Source organism: Bactrocera latifrons, unplaced genomic scaffold (genome assembly GCF_001853355.1).
Source record: "Bactrocera latifrons isolate USDA-ARS-PBARC rearing strain unplaced genomic scaffold, ASM185335v1 scaffold_79, whole genome shotgun sequence".
Classification (NCBI taxonomy): domain Eukaryota; kingdom Metazoa; phylum Arthropoda; class Insecta; order Diptera; family Tephritidae; genus Bactrocera; species Bactrocera latifrons.
The window spans coordinates 1,111,800-1,126,980 of NW_017537478.1; the positions used below are offsets into that span (position 1 = coordinate 1,111,800).

A 15,181-nucleotide genomic window follows, 5' to 3' on the forward strand; every position below is an offset into this window, starting at 1 on the left:
TCTTATATTATACGCAGACGCGTGTAGAATCATATTTATTGTCACCCAAGTAATGGCGGTCAACCCGCTCTTTGAACTTATTATTAACAGAAACATTTATGTATGTATGTTGATTTGATAATGTCAATAACAGCCGTACTGCTTCTACAGGCATGTCTTTTTATTTCATATTAAATACTTATAATCGTTCAATTGACATACAAGAGAAACTTTATACGTCATAATAAATTACAATACATTGACCTCTTGAAATATTCATAGCAAGTGAGTATGTATTATGAATACTATATAGTAAATACGTATGCTTACTTAATAGGGACTAGTTGCATGTAAGCTAATAATAGTATTTTGCAAAACCACATTCTTACTGCTTAAAAGTGTGTTACGAATTAATGACTAAATGCGCAATGTATTTAGTTATAATAAACGAAACCTTAGTTTTTATGGTTTTTACTACTCTCTACACATTCTCTTATACTTACATATGCAATTCACTAATAGAACTAAAAGTCTAACTTCAAATTTTTCATTTATGTACGTACACTATGTTACAATGTATATAGAATGAGAAGGTCTAAGGGCAGTTTATAAAAAAAATATTTAAATAAAATTTAATTTTACTTAAATTTACAAAAGAAATTTAGCTAGTAACACATTTCAAAACCCAAATTCTTACTTGCTATATACAAAACCAAAATTTCTAAATTTCTTTCAGTACGATACTGCTCCGCCTAAAAGTACATGAACGTACCATGTATCAGGCATCGTTCGGCGCGATTCAGTCCTCTGCAACACTGTCACAAAACGGACATTCCATGTGCGCTATAATCAGCTGCCGAAATGAATTCAGCACCATTAACATTTTTATGAAATAATTTTCTTCAAGTTTTCGTAAGCGGTGTTCATAATTCCCCAACTAATAAAGGAACGAAAAGAGTTAAAACCACATCCTCTGTAGAAATATTTTATACGATTTCCTCGCTCAAAGTAGATTTGTTTGCATATCGTCCACATTGTTTCTGATTTTTGACCCATTTCGCTTTGCATGGCAACTTTTATAACATTTAGCGGATAAAATAGTGTGCTAATTGACGCTCCGATAATTGCACCCGCAACAAATTCCTGTGCTGCTTTGCTTGTTTTCGACGTCTGAAAAAAGAATTACAATAATGATTTAATTATGTATATAAGTATTTTACAAATTCTTACAGTCTCTGGTAGAAATAATGAAACTTCTTCCCGAAGCATAAAGAACATGGCATTCGATGGTCCATTCCGCCACAGCACTGGCACAATACCTCTATATAGCTCTAAAAATCCGTGATGTACTAGTACATAACTAAAACGAGTTTAAGTATAAAATAAGTGGCAAAATGATAATATGTTTGTGTAACTTACTTGAACGCTCGCGGTGTATTAGCGAAATATGCATGGTATTTTGAATGTGCCAATAATGTTTGTATCCTTTCGAAAGGAAGTAGTACAGCTTCAACTGTGCCTGATGTAATACCAGCAATTATTTTAACCGTGTATGAGTTTATATTAAAGTTGTCAATTAAATATCTGCGTGAACCATCAAACACACCAAACATAATTGACAAAGATATTGTTTTTTGTGCCATTGGCGGGAATATACCACGATAAAGAAATCCTAAACCTTCGTGTCGTAACTGGCCGAAAGCTGATGTTATTGGCACACCATGGAGCATTTGGCGAAAAATCATTTTATAAATTGGATAGGTGACGCCTATATTTATAAAGGCTGCCCCACACCCACACGCAAACTCTTTCCAGTCGAAAGCGGTTAATATGGACTTGGTGTATATGTGTGGGGTTGTTGTTAAAGCCTCGCTGCTGACGTCCCGCAATTTTGATTCGTTGTTCATGTTGTACTATGCATGCAAATAACAGTTTTATCCAAATATTTTTTTTGTATTGTAATTGATATGTAGTACTCGTAAACTTATTTTCAACATTTGATGACGGTTAAACTGCTGGAGATACTATCAGAGGTGGGTTTGTATGAACCTTTTCGGTTTTGAATTCTATTTTTGGTCACACACACAGCTTTAATAGTTCACACTTCTATGCACTACACATGATCGAATGATTTATGCTTCGTATATCCCTAGATTATTAAGATAAAACTATTAAATTACATAACTATGATAATAAGCTATCTTACGGTCAGAACTATCCCTTTGGTAACTTCTCTCCTTATGCTTTACTTTGTCACATAAACATACGTCACGTTTTTCATTTAGCATATTTTGTAACACAGCCAGCTTTTGATTATAACAAATGGGAGAAGCAACACATCTGTATCAAGATTGTTGCCTCTCTGCCTCTCTTGTTAATCATAAAATATTTCCAGCAGGATAAAGGTTTTACACGTACTTTTAAAACTCCTCGTTCTTTTCGTAGTAAGAATTATCAGTCTGTCATTCTGTAAACAGCTGATATTTTAAATATCGCAGCTGAGGAGAAAATTAAAACGGCGTTGATTAGAGATGATAAAATGTTACTTTGGTTGAAGCGATAAAGGTTCAGGTGGTTGTTAATTATTCAAACTCAAATTGAGTACATGGTGCGAATAGCTAATATTTTGTTTATAATTAAAAGTAAAGAAAGCAAATGAATAAAAAAGGAAAGGAAGTAGACACCCTAAACTTTGTTAAATTTCTACCAATTACATTCAATGGTTGTGTTAACAAGGCATTTTGTGCATTCCTTTCTTCGGAAGATTGTGACCGTCATTATAGGTATTTTAAAGCTACCGTAGAGAGGGAAGCCACCGTTCCCACGACAGTCGGGTCTACGAAAACCGGAACGGACCCGGATTTTTATCCGGCCAAGGACTGTCAACTCGGCAGAATTCTGCCGTTACAACAACAACAACAGGGGATCCCCATTTTTCGTTTTTGAATCGTAGTGAGTACCATAATACATATGCTAATAAATTATTTTATCTTATAAAAGTAAGAGGAAAAATGTTAGCTTTTTCTGCACCAAAGTAATTATTCCCTTCACAGGTTTATTTCTTATGAATACAAGGGTATAAAATGATCTCTATCTTAATTTTGAGCCGTCAGTTTGTATTGCATCTATATGCAATAGTAGTCCGAATTGAACAATATGTTCGCATGTGACCACGATGTGATTTCATTTAAAATTAATGAGGTGACCTCACTGAAAGCTGCTGGCTCTATAAAAAAAGCAGACACCTTGCCTTCAGTGCTTAGGTGATTTTCCCGCCTCGAGGTGATGTGATTTAAAAGACAGGAGGTGACCTCACTGGAAGCTGGCTGCCAGCTGGTTCTATAAAAGAAAACCGGACACCGTACCTAGTCAGCGCTTAGGTGACTCTCCCTCCGCAATGTGATCTTATCTAGAATACACAAGATGACTTCACGAAAAGTGTGCTGCCAGCTGTCTTATATAAGTAAAGCAGTATCCGGGCCTAAACAGTGCCTAGATGATTCTCACGCCGCGATGTGATTTGATTTGGAGGTCACAAGGTGACTTCACTAACTTTTAAACTTATTAACTTCCGTAGTCGTTCACTTACATTTATCTTTATTTGCAGTTCGCTTAAATTACTAATAAAAACAAGAAAAAAAACGTTAGTTGCTATATGCTAAAAATTTCTGATCTGAACAATTTCTTTGCAAATCAAAAGGTTTTTGCATCCTTACAAACACTTGATTGCGATCATTCAGTTTGTATGACAGCTTTGATCAGAATTATATTTTTTATTAAAATAAATGAGCGCTTACTTAAATTTATTACTTGTTTATAGACTTATGTTAATAAAAAAATAAGTTTTTAAGATTTTTAAAATGAATGAAAATAATATACTTAAACAATACAAAATATTAACATGTTATATTGTAAAAAATTAAAAATTGTACTATATATGAAGAGTTTTATTAGTATCTTTATAAATTATATGTAAAGATGATCGTATTATAGCATCACTTCGTTCAACAAAGCCTTCTAGATGAGCCCACAAAAACCAAAAAAATAATATACAAATAGTATATTTTGTTAAACGATCTAGAATATATAAGCGACGAAGAACTTTCTTTGCCTGTGGAATTGTATCTTCATTCTCCCCAAGTATATATGTACGCATGCCAATTATATAGCCACGTATGTATTGCTCCCAGTTAACTTGACTAGCAGAGGCGTCGAAAATTTTCTGATCTAATTGATTTAGGTTATCGCTTAAACGTTGGAATTTCTCATTTCTAAAGTCCCAGTCTTTAGTCGTGTAGTACTGCAATAATTTTAGACCAGTTGAAATTTTGTTTTGAACATGCACCATACTGCAAGAAGAGGACAGTAAAATAATTTAAAAATATCTGCTATGTATAATTTATAAAAAAAAAAACAATTGACTTACAATCGTTTTCGCCCAAAAAGTAATAAGAGGAAATCAATGAGGTATGCCGGAAAGTAGTGAAAGAAAATCACACAAAATAAATGATGGTAATAATTCTTTTTGATCGAGCCATCTGGATACCACAATGCGTAGCTTAGTGGAAAGTCATAAAAAAATCGCTTGCCAGTCTCAATACTTTCACCCCAAGAAAAGAGAGCTTTCTTTGATATGCAAAGATTACAAAACTCCACATTTCCTTGTTCTTGTGACTTGCTACGATTGTATCCCGCAATTATCATTCCATTAATAGCTGTATCTACTGGTATAACTGTTGATGAATAGTCAGGGTTGCAATGCATTGAACGAATTACGCCACGTGCTGCGCCAATCATAAGTCCGGTAGGCCCATTAACACCTTCTATCCAACCAGGCAGAGGTTCCTTAATTGCAGCAGTTACTGAATAAAATAAATATAAAATACATCGAATTAATTTGCATCATAAAAGTTATTGTTTAGAGTCACACTATCATTGATACGGATATCTGATCGAACAACTTTAAAGAAGATTGCAAAGATCTTACCAATCGATGGTCGGGTAATAATGATAGGCAAATTTTTTTCATATCTACAAATCAGATCTTCAGTAAGCGCTTTGCTATAGGCATATGTGTTGGGTAGTCCATTTAACAGTCTAAAATTAAAATCAAAATTTTATTACTTTTGTTATGGTTTTTAAGTGATTTTAATGGTTGGGTATATTTTTACCTTGGTGTTATTTCCAGCAACGCCTCATCGCTCATTTCTTCCACCATTTTTATAACATCGTAGGGATTTTGTGGTGCTGGATAGGCGCGCTCTTCCAAAACGCTTTCGTTGCATTGACAGTATGACGTCGATACGTGTATGATCACTTGGAGATTGGCCATTTTCTCAGCCAACTGTAGCAATTTCAGTGTGCCCACAACATTCATTTGAACCATAGGTCGCAGGGGTTGGTCAAACCTCACGTTAGCAGCACAATGGAATATTACTTCAACATTCGATACTAATACGTTTGTGTCATTTGCGCTCAAACCAAGATTTTTTTCCAACACATCACCTTTGATGACTTGAATTTTATTCGCAATTTCAGGATTTTCTTTTAAAATTTTATTGAAAATCTGAAATAAAATTAAAGCTGAGTGTTTGTTTATTAACAAGCACAGAAGATACTCGTATTCTGACAAATTTCAACCTATTATTTCCAATCCTTGGAAGAAAACCTATATATGTATATAGAGTGGATTATATACCATTCTATTGGAAGAAGTGCGCGTTTCTGCAATTTCAAAATTTGCATTTTTCGAAAATGTCACCAACAAAGCACCATGTGATTGCCAGCATTCAAAACTCACTGTGATTTCAGAAATGTGATGACGTTATACACCAGAGGTTTTGACAAAGTTCTGCTATTAAGACCCAATACCTACCAAATTTTTAAGGTACGAAAAAATTCAATTACCGTTTACTACTCTCATTATTAAAAAAAAACTGCTTGTACTACATGACGACTTTGAAATTTTATGCGTCTATGTGTAAGAACGATGTTGCCCATTGAAAATTTAACCGCATCATCTAAATGTGGAAATATCGAGGCAAATACATACAGATGTACATTATATGTGTGTATTGATTTTCAAAAAGCAAAATGTCTTCAAAAGCGTTATTATATTTAGCAAACAAATAATTTCAGTTTGTCTAATGCGATCTGCGGGCCATGACTTAATTGAAATAATCATTGGTAAATATTGTTAAAATTATTATATACATATATGAATATGTACCTGATTCCTAATTTTACCTAATAATGTAAGTACTTACATAGTTATTTACAATAGTACTTGGTCCATAAATACTTTTTATAGTGGAAAGGTAAAATTAATGCTCATGTTTGCTACCACAAATTTGTGTATATACTTATACATATATTTATGTAAACTGCAACAAGCTTATGATAAGGATTATCACATTTTCTCATACAATTTTTATAGTAAAAGACAAATTTGCTTCGTTATAAAATTGTTCTCAGCGATTACCTTTTTATCATAACCTGAGCTTTAATTTATAAAACTCTCATCAAATTATGAGAATTCAAAATAATTTTTCGTCAGCCAGTTTTGAAGGTTAGAGTTAACTACAAAGTGCCACCCTCTCATAGATGCGAACTTTTCATTTCTGAATTTCATCTTTGAATTTCTTCATTGACACTCAATAACAAGTTGTAAAAATATTTTTCAAACTCCGATTCTTTTAGAATCCACTATATATACTTGAAAGCTTACCACACATTTGAAAAACTGATCCTTGCGTATCAAGGGATCGACACCTTTCTTAGATCTTATAAGCAGATAGATCCTTTTCACTTCCGGACAGCTGCGCAACAATTTCTCCACCAACACCTTGCCCATAAAACCCGTGGCGCCGGTTATAAGTATGTTTTTGCCGGCATACCATTGGGCTATTTGAGATTTTTCACATTGTTCCACTGTAGTAAGGAGTTCCATTGTGTGGAAATATGAGTTTCTGCATGGAAATAGAAACAGGTATAAGCATAATTACAAATAAAACGAAAAAAGTAACAAAAAATTTTAATAGCATAAAGTTTACTGTAGTGGTAGGCGATTGATGTAACGGCGTTACTTAGTGGCACACTTTCATGTACATAAATCTATCCTAATTTTCATTTGAATTGCCCACTACATATTAACAGAGTCTAAACAGAGTCAATATTTGTTGAGTTGTGATTGTTTTAGTCAAAAACATTGTATGCATTTATTGTACATAGTGTGCATGTGTATGTGGCGTTGGCATTTTTGCACCTACGTATCTTATACAGCGTATGTCGACAGTTGGTAAATACCGTTTTATGTCTTTGCTGCTGGTTAAATAATATTGAGTAAACTCTTTAAATTATGTTCGCATATTTATGAAACAAGAAAATTATTATTTGGAGTTTTTGGAGATTTTCCATTATTATATAATCAAGCTTTATATACGAGTATACATATATGATATATGTATAATTAAATAATAATTAATATTAATTTTAAACAAATCATTCATCTTCGATTATATAATAATAAAGGAAAATCTGTATATATTTCGGAGTATGTTGTTGAGTTTACACTTGTTAAATATATGTTGAGATAAAAAACACCTCCTACATTTAAATTACGTAGAATCAACTGTCTTCTGGGCGAGAATATATTAGCGTCACCAAAGTTTTATTTTAATTTGTACTATTTCCGATTTATAATAATTATTCTAATTATAAGTGGTCACAACATTTTTGTTAGAAAGTTTACTCACTAAAATAAAGCCGACTTTAATAAAATAACAAAAATCACAAGTTTACGTATGTAGTATAAACATTCATGCAAATATCATGAACAAAAGACTTAAGCGACATATTTAGTTTGAAATTTTCAAACTACGGCCGCCAAGCTTTCATTATTTTTTGCTTTATCGTTTAACGCTCCATTTTCACTAAGCCTAAACTGTTAGCTGTGRATTTTTTTGGGTTGTCAAAACTTTACTACATAAATGGCAAAAAATTCTAATCTTGCGTTCATTTTGGGGCACCCTTCACAAACCCCATTAAAAGGCCCTGCCTGCTTAATAAATTACTACACTTTCAATTTCAAACACATTGGTGCTCCTCTTATCGCACTCAACTAATCTCACTTTAGCTGTGAATTTCATTAAAATTTGCAGCATATGTACTTATGTGGGTATGTATAGGTGCATGTGCATCGTTCAAAATTAAATTATCCTGATTATATTATATACTATATGTATAACATACATAAATTGCACTGAAAAAGTCTTATACATTTTAATATTTGCTTTCTCAGTTTTTTTGCTTTGTTGCGAAGGGTTGTTTCGACAAGAAGTTTAGGTACATAGATGTCTCACTAATTCAAAGTTAAATTATAAAATGTTTGAACTTTATAAAAATATTTTACCAAATAAATATTGTCAAATATGCCTGTGGACTAAACAATAATAATTTTTAGTTCAATATTTCAAATTTTTGTCTGCAACATATTTTTTTAAATTTTCATAGATGTACGTAGATAGTTGTGTTATTACAAAATTATCCAAAAAATGCTGTATAAATATCATAAAAAAATTTACAATATTTATTGTTTTATTGTACGACGATAAATGTTTTATGCTGTGGCTTTTAGTAGCTCTGCTACTGCTGTGTAAATATTCACCCACATATGTATGAACATATATGTTTATTTATTTACAAGAAGTGCTCAAAATTGAAATATTCAAGTAAGCGAATACGCGTAATATTCACCGCTAATGCTGTTGGTGTAACAAATTAGCACTTTTACTACCTTGCACGCAATATTTTATCAAATGCATGCATACACCCCAACTTACATACATACATACATACAATGGATTTAAGCATACCTTGTGAGCAGCAGTTCTCGTGTCAGAGTCGTTACTTTTGTCTTGCGTTAAGCTTCGGCATGTGCATATGTGTATGTGTGTTTTAATACCTAATTAAAAGCGTTTGTGTACTGCGGTAGCAACCTGTTCGTGTAAATATGAGGAAACTGGCGCATATTGAAAGTCGCACATTTGTATTTTCAACTTTATAAATACATACATATTTGTTTTGTTATAGTAATATACATATGTATATTTCTTTATTTGTACTATGTTTCTGTTGATAATACAAACATTATAATCTATTAGTAAAATGCATACTCAAACTTATAGTCTCTGTGACTTCTTATGTTGAAGCCGGCTAGAAACCATTGCAGTGAATATATTATATATACAGCATGGTTTGACTAAAATTGGAAGTATAATTAATTTTTTATAGATTTTTTTTGTTGAGAGCGCGGGAATATAAATATGGCGCATTTTGAAAGTTAGATAGATTTGGAGTGAACTTGTTGAAGATACATATATGCACTGTAAATGGAGTACTGGAATTTAAATTGTACCAGAAAATTTTGTTATCAGTTCCAAATCGTTTAATTAAACCGTTATATTAAGAAACAAGAAAATATCGGACAAGTGGTGAGCAAGGGTTTGAATTAAATACGAATCTTTTTTCACTAACGAAAAATATTTTTGTGCACCAAATATTTTATTGCATAATTATTTATTACCAAAATTACCTAATTTTACACCTAAGATGCGCCTTGATGCAAAATTTATGTTTTTATACTTTTTTTAGATAAAAAAAGTCTTTAAATAAATAATAAGTAAATTCCAGACTACTTATGAACTTGAAAATTGGTTGTTAAAGATAAAGAAGCGGAATATATTATTTGACGAATCTTCGACGTATTTGCAATAAAGTAACCAATGCGGTCACCATTGGTGAGTAGATTGGTGTAAAATTACATGCGAGCTCAAATTCGCAATGCTTTCGTAATAATTATTTAATAATAAGAATGTGTGCTTTAAATCCATATATACGTATACATATACATACACATCTAATAGTTACAGTAAGAAAATTTTTGATTTTTCAAGGCGTTTAGAATACAATGCATCTACTTAAATCTAAGCTCAAAATGTGTCCAATTGTTCATATATAAATACATATGTATGTATTTAAATATACATATGCTGTGAAGCAGCCGAGGCATTACTTTGAGATATACGCTGATATACATASATACATATGTACACATGTACAATATGATTGTAGTGCAAATTAGTTAACAAATAAATATCTGTTATATTCGGACGTTCACATTCACTTTTTAGCAAGTACACAAACTTAGTTATACAAAGTACCCAAAGTTAAGCTTAGTACTAACACAGTCCAGTAGGCACTATTTAGTTTCAATGGCATTTTTTGCAAATTCATATTTTTTGACAAAATTTTTACGCTTGTCGGTATTGTTGGTATTGGCGTTAATTCATATTTTTTTTTTATTTCGATTGCTTCTGCATGCATAACTTGAAGAAATATCATTATTTTGCGCTCAATTCATTTGAAACATTGAAGGAAATTTCATTATTCATTGCATTTTATTACTTTGGCACTCTTTTACGGCAACAATTAAGCGCTTTTCTCTCACATTGACATTATAATTAAGTATTATAGTGAGGCATTACAACTTTCAATTTCATTTGTTACAAATTAATTTGGAATTTCCTAATTTTTATACGCGTGCTAATTGCACTGTTTGTCTAAGCATCTTTACGCTGATTTGATTCAGGGTTAAACTGCTCAAGGCTGTGTTATTAGTGACAAAATACATCAAGACTTTGTAGACCACATTTAATTGCATTGTTTTCACACAAAAATTGTTCGGTGATGTTCTATATCATTAGCACATTTGTATTAATTTCTTTATAAAGCAACAAATTCGAGATACCATGCAGTTCCTTGGAGGAGCGTTCGTGACTGTTCATATACTAATATCGCTGCTGTTAAACTCGTACTAGGCTTTCCGCGGCACTGCTGCGACTCACCCACTAACCGACTGACTGAGTAACTGACTAATAGAAGTAAATGAAAAGTTACTCTTCACTATGATTGCACGCAATTGACGACTCGGAAACTTGAGGAAACACAATGCTTATTTCATGTACGACTACAGGTATTTGTGGTATTTCCAATATTCGAGCGATCGAGCTGCGAGCTTTACTGCGCTTGCGATTGGAGCGTTTGTTGTGGTTTTCGCCTGAAGTCACAGCACAAACTGAAGTGAATATCATGAATAGGTAGGAAATTATATGATCTCGGCAGCAAAGGAGCCTAAATAGACGAACGAAGCACATGCACACACATACATACAGATCATGTTTTAAGTAGTTAATAATATTTGTGGTAAGAAAAATAAGAGTAGGCAAATAAAGAAGCATCTTTCGAGGCGAATACGCTTTGCGCCAAATGTATTGGTGTTCGTTTCGGTATATAGGGTCAACTAAATACCCATAGGTAGCACCAACAGTAAGTTACAAGTAATTTTACAGTGCTTAAAGTGTTTACTTGGGCAGTGATTTGCAAGAAAATACTTTGACTCGATTTAGACTGTCATAAATACTAATTAAAGACTGCAAGCATTTGTCAACGTGTGTACATTTCAATAGCATGAGAATTATGTTGACCTTCTTGCCCTACCCATGAACAAATTTACTTAACCCTTGTTCCAAAACTGGTATGCTATTTGAGAAGAATTCTTCTTATTTAACTTCAAACCCAACATATGTGTGTGCACATATAGTGAAACGTTGTGATAACAACAATATTCATTAGTATAATAGTACTAATTAAATAGTGTTAAAAGCCCGCTTAAAAATACATTATTAATAAGTCAGAAAAATATTGTAAAAATCAATGTTCAATTGATATCGTCGTTTAGGGCAATTATTTACAAACTTACTTATGTAGTTATAATCGGTAAATTCAATCCCGGAGTAATTCTTTTCGGTAGCGCGATTTCTTTTAAGCTGGTAAAAAATGCTTTGATAATTTTTTATTGAAAAATGAAGCAAAAATATTTTGAAGGATCTACCTCAGCGACAGCAAACGGATTTAAGTTGAAGCGGGTATTGTGTGAGTGAAAATTGTGATAAAATTCTCATCTAACAACCGCCGTCTTATGGATCGACAATGTTGAAATAGATCCTATTAGAAGGCCAATACTTACTTCCTTACCACTGCACAGGATTTACTGCTACAACAACATCAACATGAATTAAAGAGAAGGCATTAAATTGTGGTCGAAAACCATTATCCCCGCCCTAAAGAAAGAGCTCTGAAGTTTTTTCAAAACACCTAACAATTGACAGATTTTTCTCTCTGAATTTCGAAAATCCAAATATGTTATAACCCCTAGAAGAGTGGTCATGAGTCGATTGGAGCAAAAATGAAAAAAAAAATGTGTTAAGTGATTCGGTAAGGGGTCTATTAGATTACCATTATTTCATTTGACCATTTTTACCTTGTAAACCTGTATCTCTTTTTCGCTTTTCTCGAACCAGAATTAGTTGAAACCTTGTAGGTACACTTTTTTCTGTGTCCTTTAAGATAGAATAAGCTTTGGAACCGACAAAAAGACTAAGAGTGCATGTAATAAAGAGTTTTTGTATCTATGGATAGACTCAACTCATTTTATTTACTGAACCTTTTGGAAAAACTTCATCGAGAAGAGGGACGTCGAAATTGTGCATCAATCTAGTAAATAGCGTTCCGAAAATAAGCTGAAACCGAAAAACCAAAATTCGCCAAAGGCACTGAAATTCATTCCATCCAAGGCTTATAACAACTTTTCAGGACTCTAAAGTTAGTGCTTAAATTGTCAAAAAACTCTAGAATATGAAAACCTTAGTCTGTCATACCCCTTAAAACAACTTTAAGGATGCTTAACAAATATCTTAATGGGATTCACTAAGTGAATAAACACATAACAGGTAACGTATGTAAACAGGTTAAAAATGTGACAAAGAAACTGGTTAGGAAGGCTACTCCTTGCCTTGGCATAAAAAGAAAACTGAAAGTGAAAACTACCGGTTTGTAGGCATATGAATGCGTTCAGTGAATATATTCCGTTTACCTAATTTTGCCATTGCTACAAAACAGCACAACAATGCGTTTAAGGCAATATCTGCTTATTTGCAAAAATAACACCAACAAACAGAAGAATTGGCCCAAATTTACTTCTTCAAAAGGTTAGCGTTATTAACTAAGCTCATAGCAGTAAAAGCAATTTTTTTTTTCAAACAGCTTGAGTTATATAATCTACGTAAGTATATACCATATATATGTACACATTTGCGTACAATCACTTTATTAATGGATATGTGCGAATTTACAATTGAAATAATTATAATTTGGGCATGAATAAGTGTGGCCAGGAAATGAGCTATTAACATGTTAAAGCTTGAGTATATTTTTTACGGAAGTAGTATTTTTCGCATATTTCATTCTTACATTTATACGAGCATAATCTTATGTTGGCATATATATTATATGCATACAAACATATTTACAATGTTTAAGCTTACGAAACAAATATTTTTGGTACTTTTTCGCTTTTTATCACATTGCACACTTTATTAGGGCGAACAGGGAGAGAAAAACGACTATTTTCCTCAAGGCCGCCGAGATGTAAAGTGCAAGCAGAGACAAAAAAGACACTTATAAACCTGTTCGGTACCAGTTAGGGATTGGTGGGTGCGTTGCATCCGAAGAGAAACCTCATGTCGATTTTATAATACCCTTTGCTAACAAAAATGCAACTGATGCCAAAATAAATGCAAATGCAATTAGAGCACAGCTGCAAATATGAACAAAAAGTATGAAACTACCAAAAGTTGCCTAAATTAATACTATTTGATTGAAACGAACTTTGTATTTACACGACTGTCGAAGAAGCACGTGTGAATCAGGAAAAGGTTAGGCTACCTTCAAAATTATATAAAAGGTGGTTGTTAAACTGCTGATATGATATTTAACGGCTCTGAAGAGCTGATTGTTTTCCATTATTATTTCTACATATTTCATTGTAAATAAAACGCAAAATCTTTAATTATTCATCAATATTTATTTTGTCGACTTCAAAATAGTGCCCACAAGATGTAATACACTTATGTCAACGAGTTTTCCCCTCCTCGAAACACTTTTCATAAGTACTTTTTGGGAAGGCCTTCAGCTTCTACCACGGATGGTATTCATTGCGGTTTTAGCTTTAAATTTGGTCACAACCGTAGCGCGCTGTAATGATGCATATCATCGTGTAAAATCCATGAATTGTCTTTCCGCTCGTTACGGCCAAATAGTACTTCTTATTGACCGCCTGTCCATCCAGAACCAGTTCATAATGCATCAAATCCTTGATTTTTAAACGGGTTTTCTTGTTCTTGTTAAACTCATAAACCCTGTCACACCGGCAGTTATAATGCTCTCGTTGAATATGTGATCGGAATTCGCATGATCAAGCATGTCCAAAGAGACGGGTTTACGATCCTATTAAAAAAAAAACAGCTTTATAGGGACAAGTAAAGCAAGAAGGTGTTTAATACCCAAAATATCCACCAAAATTATTCAATCGGACTCGGGAGAGATGTCGAGCTCTCTGGTCATCTCTTTTACGCTTGCCTGACATTTTTCAAGCAACGTTTCCTTCACTTTTTATACCCTGAACAGGGTATATTGAGTTTGTCGAGAAGTTTGTAACACCCAGAAGGAATGGTCGGAGACCCTATAAATGATCAGTATGTCGAGCTGAGTCGATTTAGCCGTCTGTCTGTCCCTCAGTTTTTAAGATATCGTTTTGAAATTTTGCAAACATCATTTTCTCTTCAAGAAGCTGCCATACAAGCTGAACGATCGGAATCAGGTTCTTGTATGGAAAACTTTCACATTTCACAATGTACTATATTTTCACAAAAGTTGACACAGGCTATTTTCTAAGGCAACAATGTAATATCCGAAGAAATTGTTTAGATCGGATTAATATATTACATAGCTGCCATACAAACTGAATGATCGGAATCAAATGCTTGCATGGGAAACTTCTTCATTTGATGATATATCTTCACGAAATTGGGTATGACTTATTTTTTGTAGAAATAATGTAATATCAGAAGAAATTGTTCGGATCGGCTCACTATAGCATATAGCTGCCATACAAGCCGAACGATCGGAATCAAGGGCTTGTATGTAAAAGTTTCCCACTTGACGTCGAATCGTCACGAAATTACTGCTTAAGGTAACAATATAATCTCCAAAAAAAAATTGTTCAGAACGGATGACTATAGCATAT

The 15,181-nt window shown here is 33.1% G+C and overlaps 2 protein-coding genes across 4 annotated transcripts; both read right to left on the bottom strand.

The window, feature by feature from the left end:
• Positions 1-105: 105 nt before the first annotated feature.
• On the bottom strand, positions 106-2,429 carry LOC108976606 (solute carrier family 25 member 51). Its single transcript, XM_018945823.1, has 4 exons — positions 2,186-2,429; positions 1,399-2,128; positions 1,210-1,339; positions 106-1,149 (listed from the first exon to the last, which is right to left on the bottom strand). The coding sequence occupies exons 2-4, from the start codon at positions 1,884-1,886 to the stop codon at positions 865-867; spliced, it is 903 nt and encodes a 300-aa protein (XP_018801368.1). The 5' UTR covers positions 1,887-2,128; positions 2,186-2,429; the 3' UTR covers positions 106-864.
• Positions 2,430-3,888: 1,459 nt separating this feature from the next.
• LOC108976654 (putative fatty acyl-CoA reductase CG5065) lies at positions 3,889-11,118 on the bottom strand. Of its 3 annotated transcripts, none has more exons than XM_018945891.1 (6): positions 10,884-11,118; positions 6,707-6,947; positions 5,151-5,545; positions 4,967-5,076; positions 4,406-4,841; positions 3,889-4,328 (listed from the first exon to the last, which is right to left on the bottom strand). In XM_018945891.1, exons 2-6 carry the CDS (start codon positions 6,926-6,928, stop codon positions 3,911-3,913), a joined length of 1,581 nt encoding a protein of 526 aa, XP_018801436.1. In that variant the 5' UTR covers positions 6,929-6,947; positions 10,884-11,118; the 3' UTR covers positions 3,889-3,910. The 3 variants fall into 3 exon arrangements, with proteins under 3 accessions (XP_018801436.1, XP_018801435.1, XP_018801437.1); XM_018945890.1 differs by having other exon boundaries at positions 10,787-11,118; XM_018945892.1 differs by lacking the exon at positions 10,884-11,118 and adding an exon at positions 8,853-10,777.
• Positions 11,119-15,181: the final 4,063 nt, after the last annotated feature.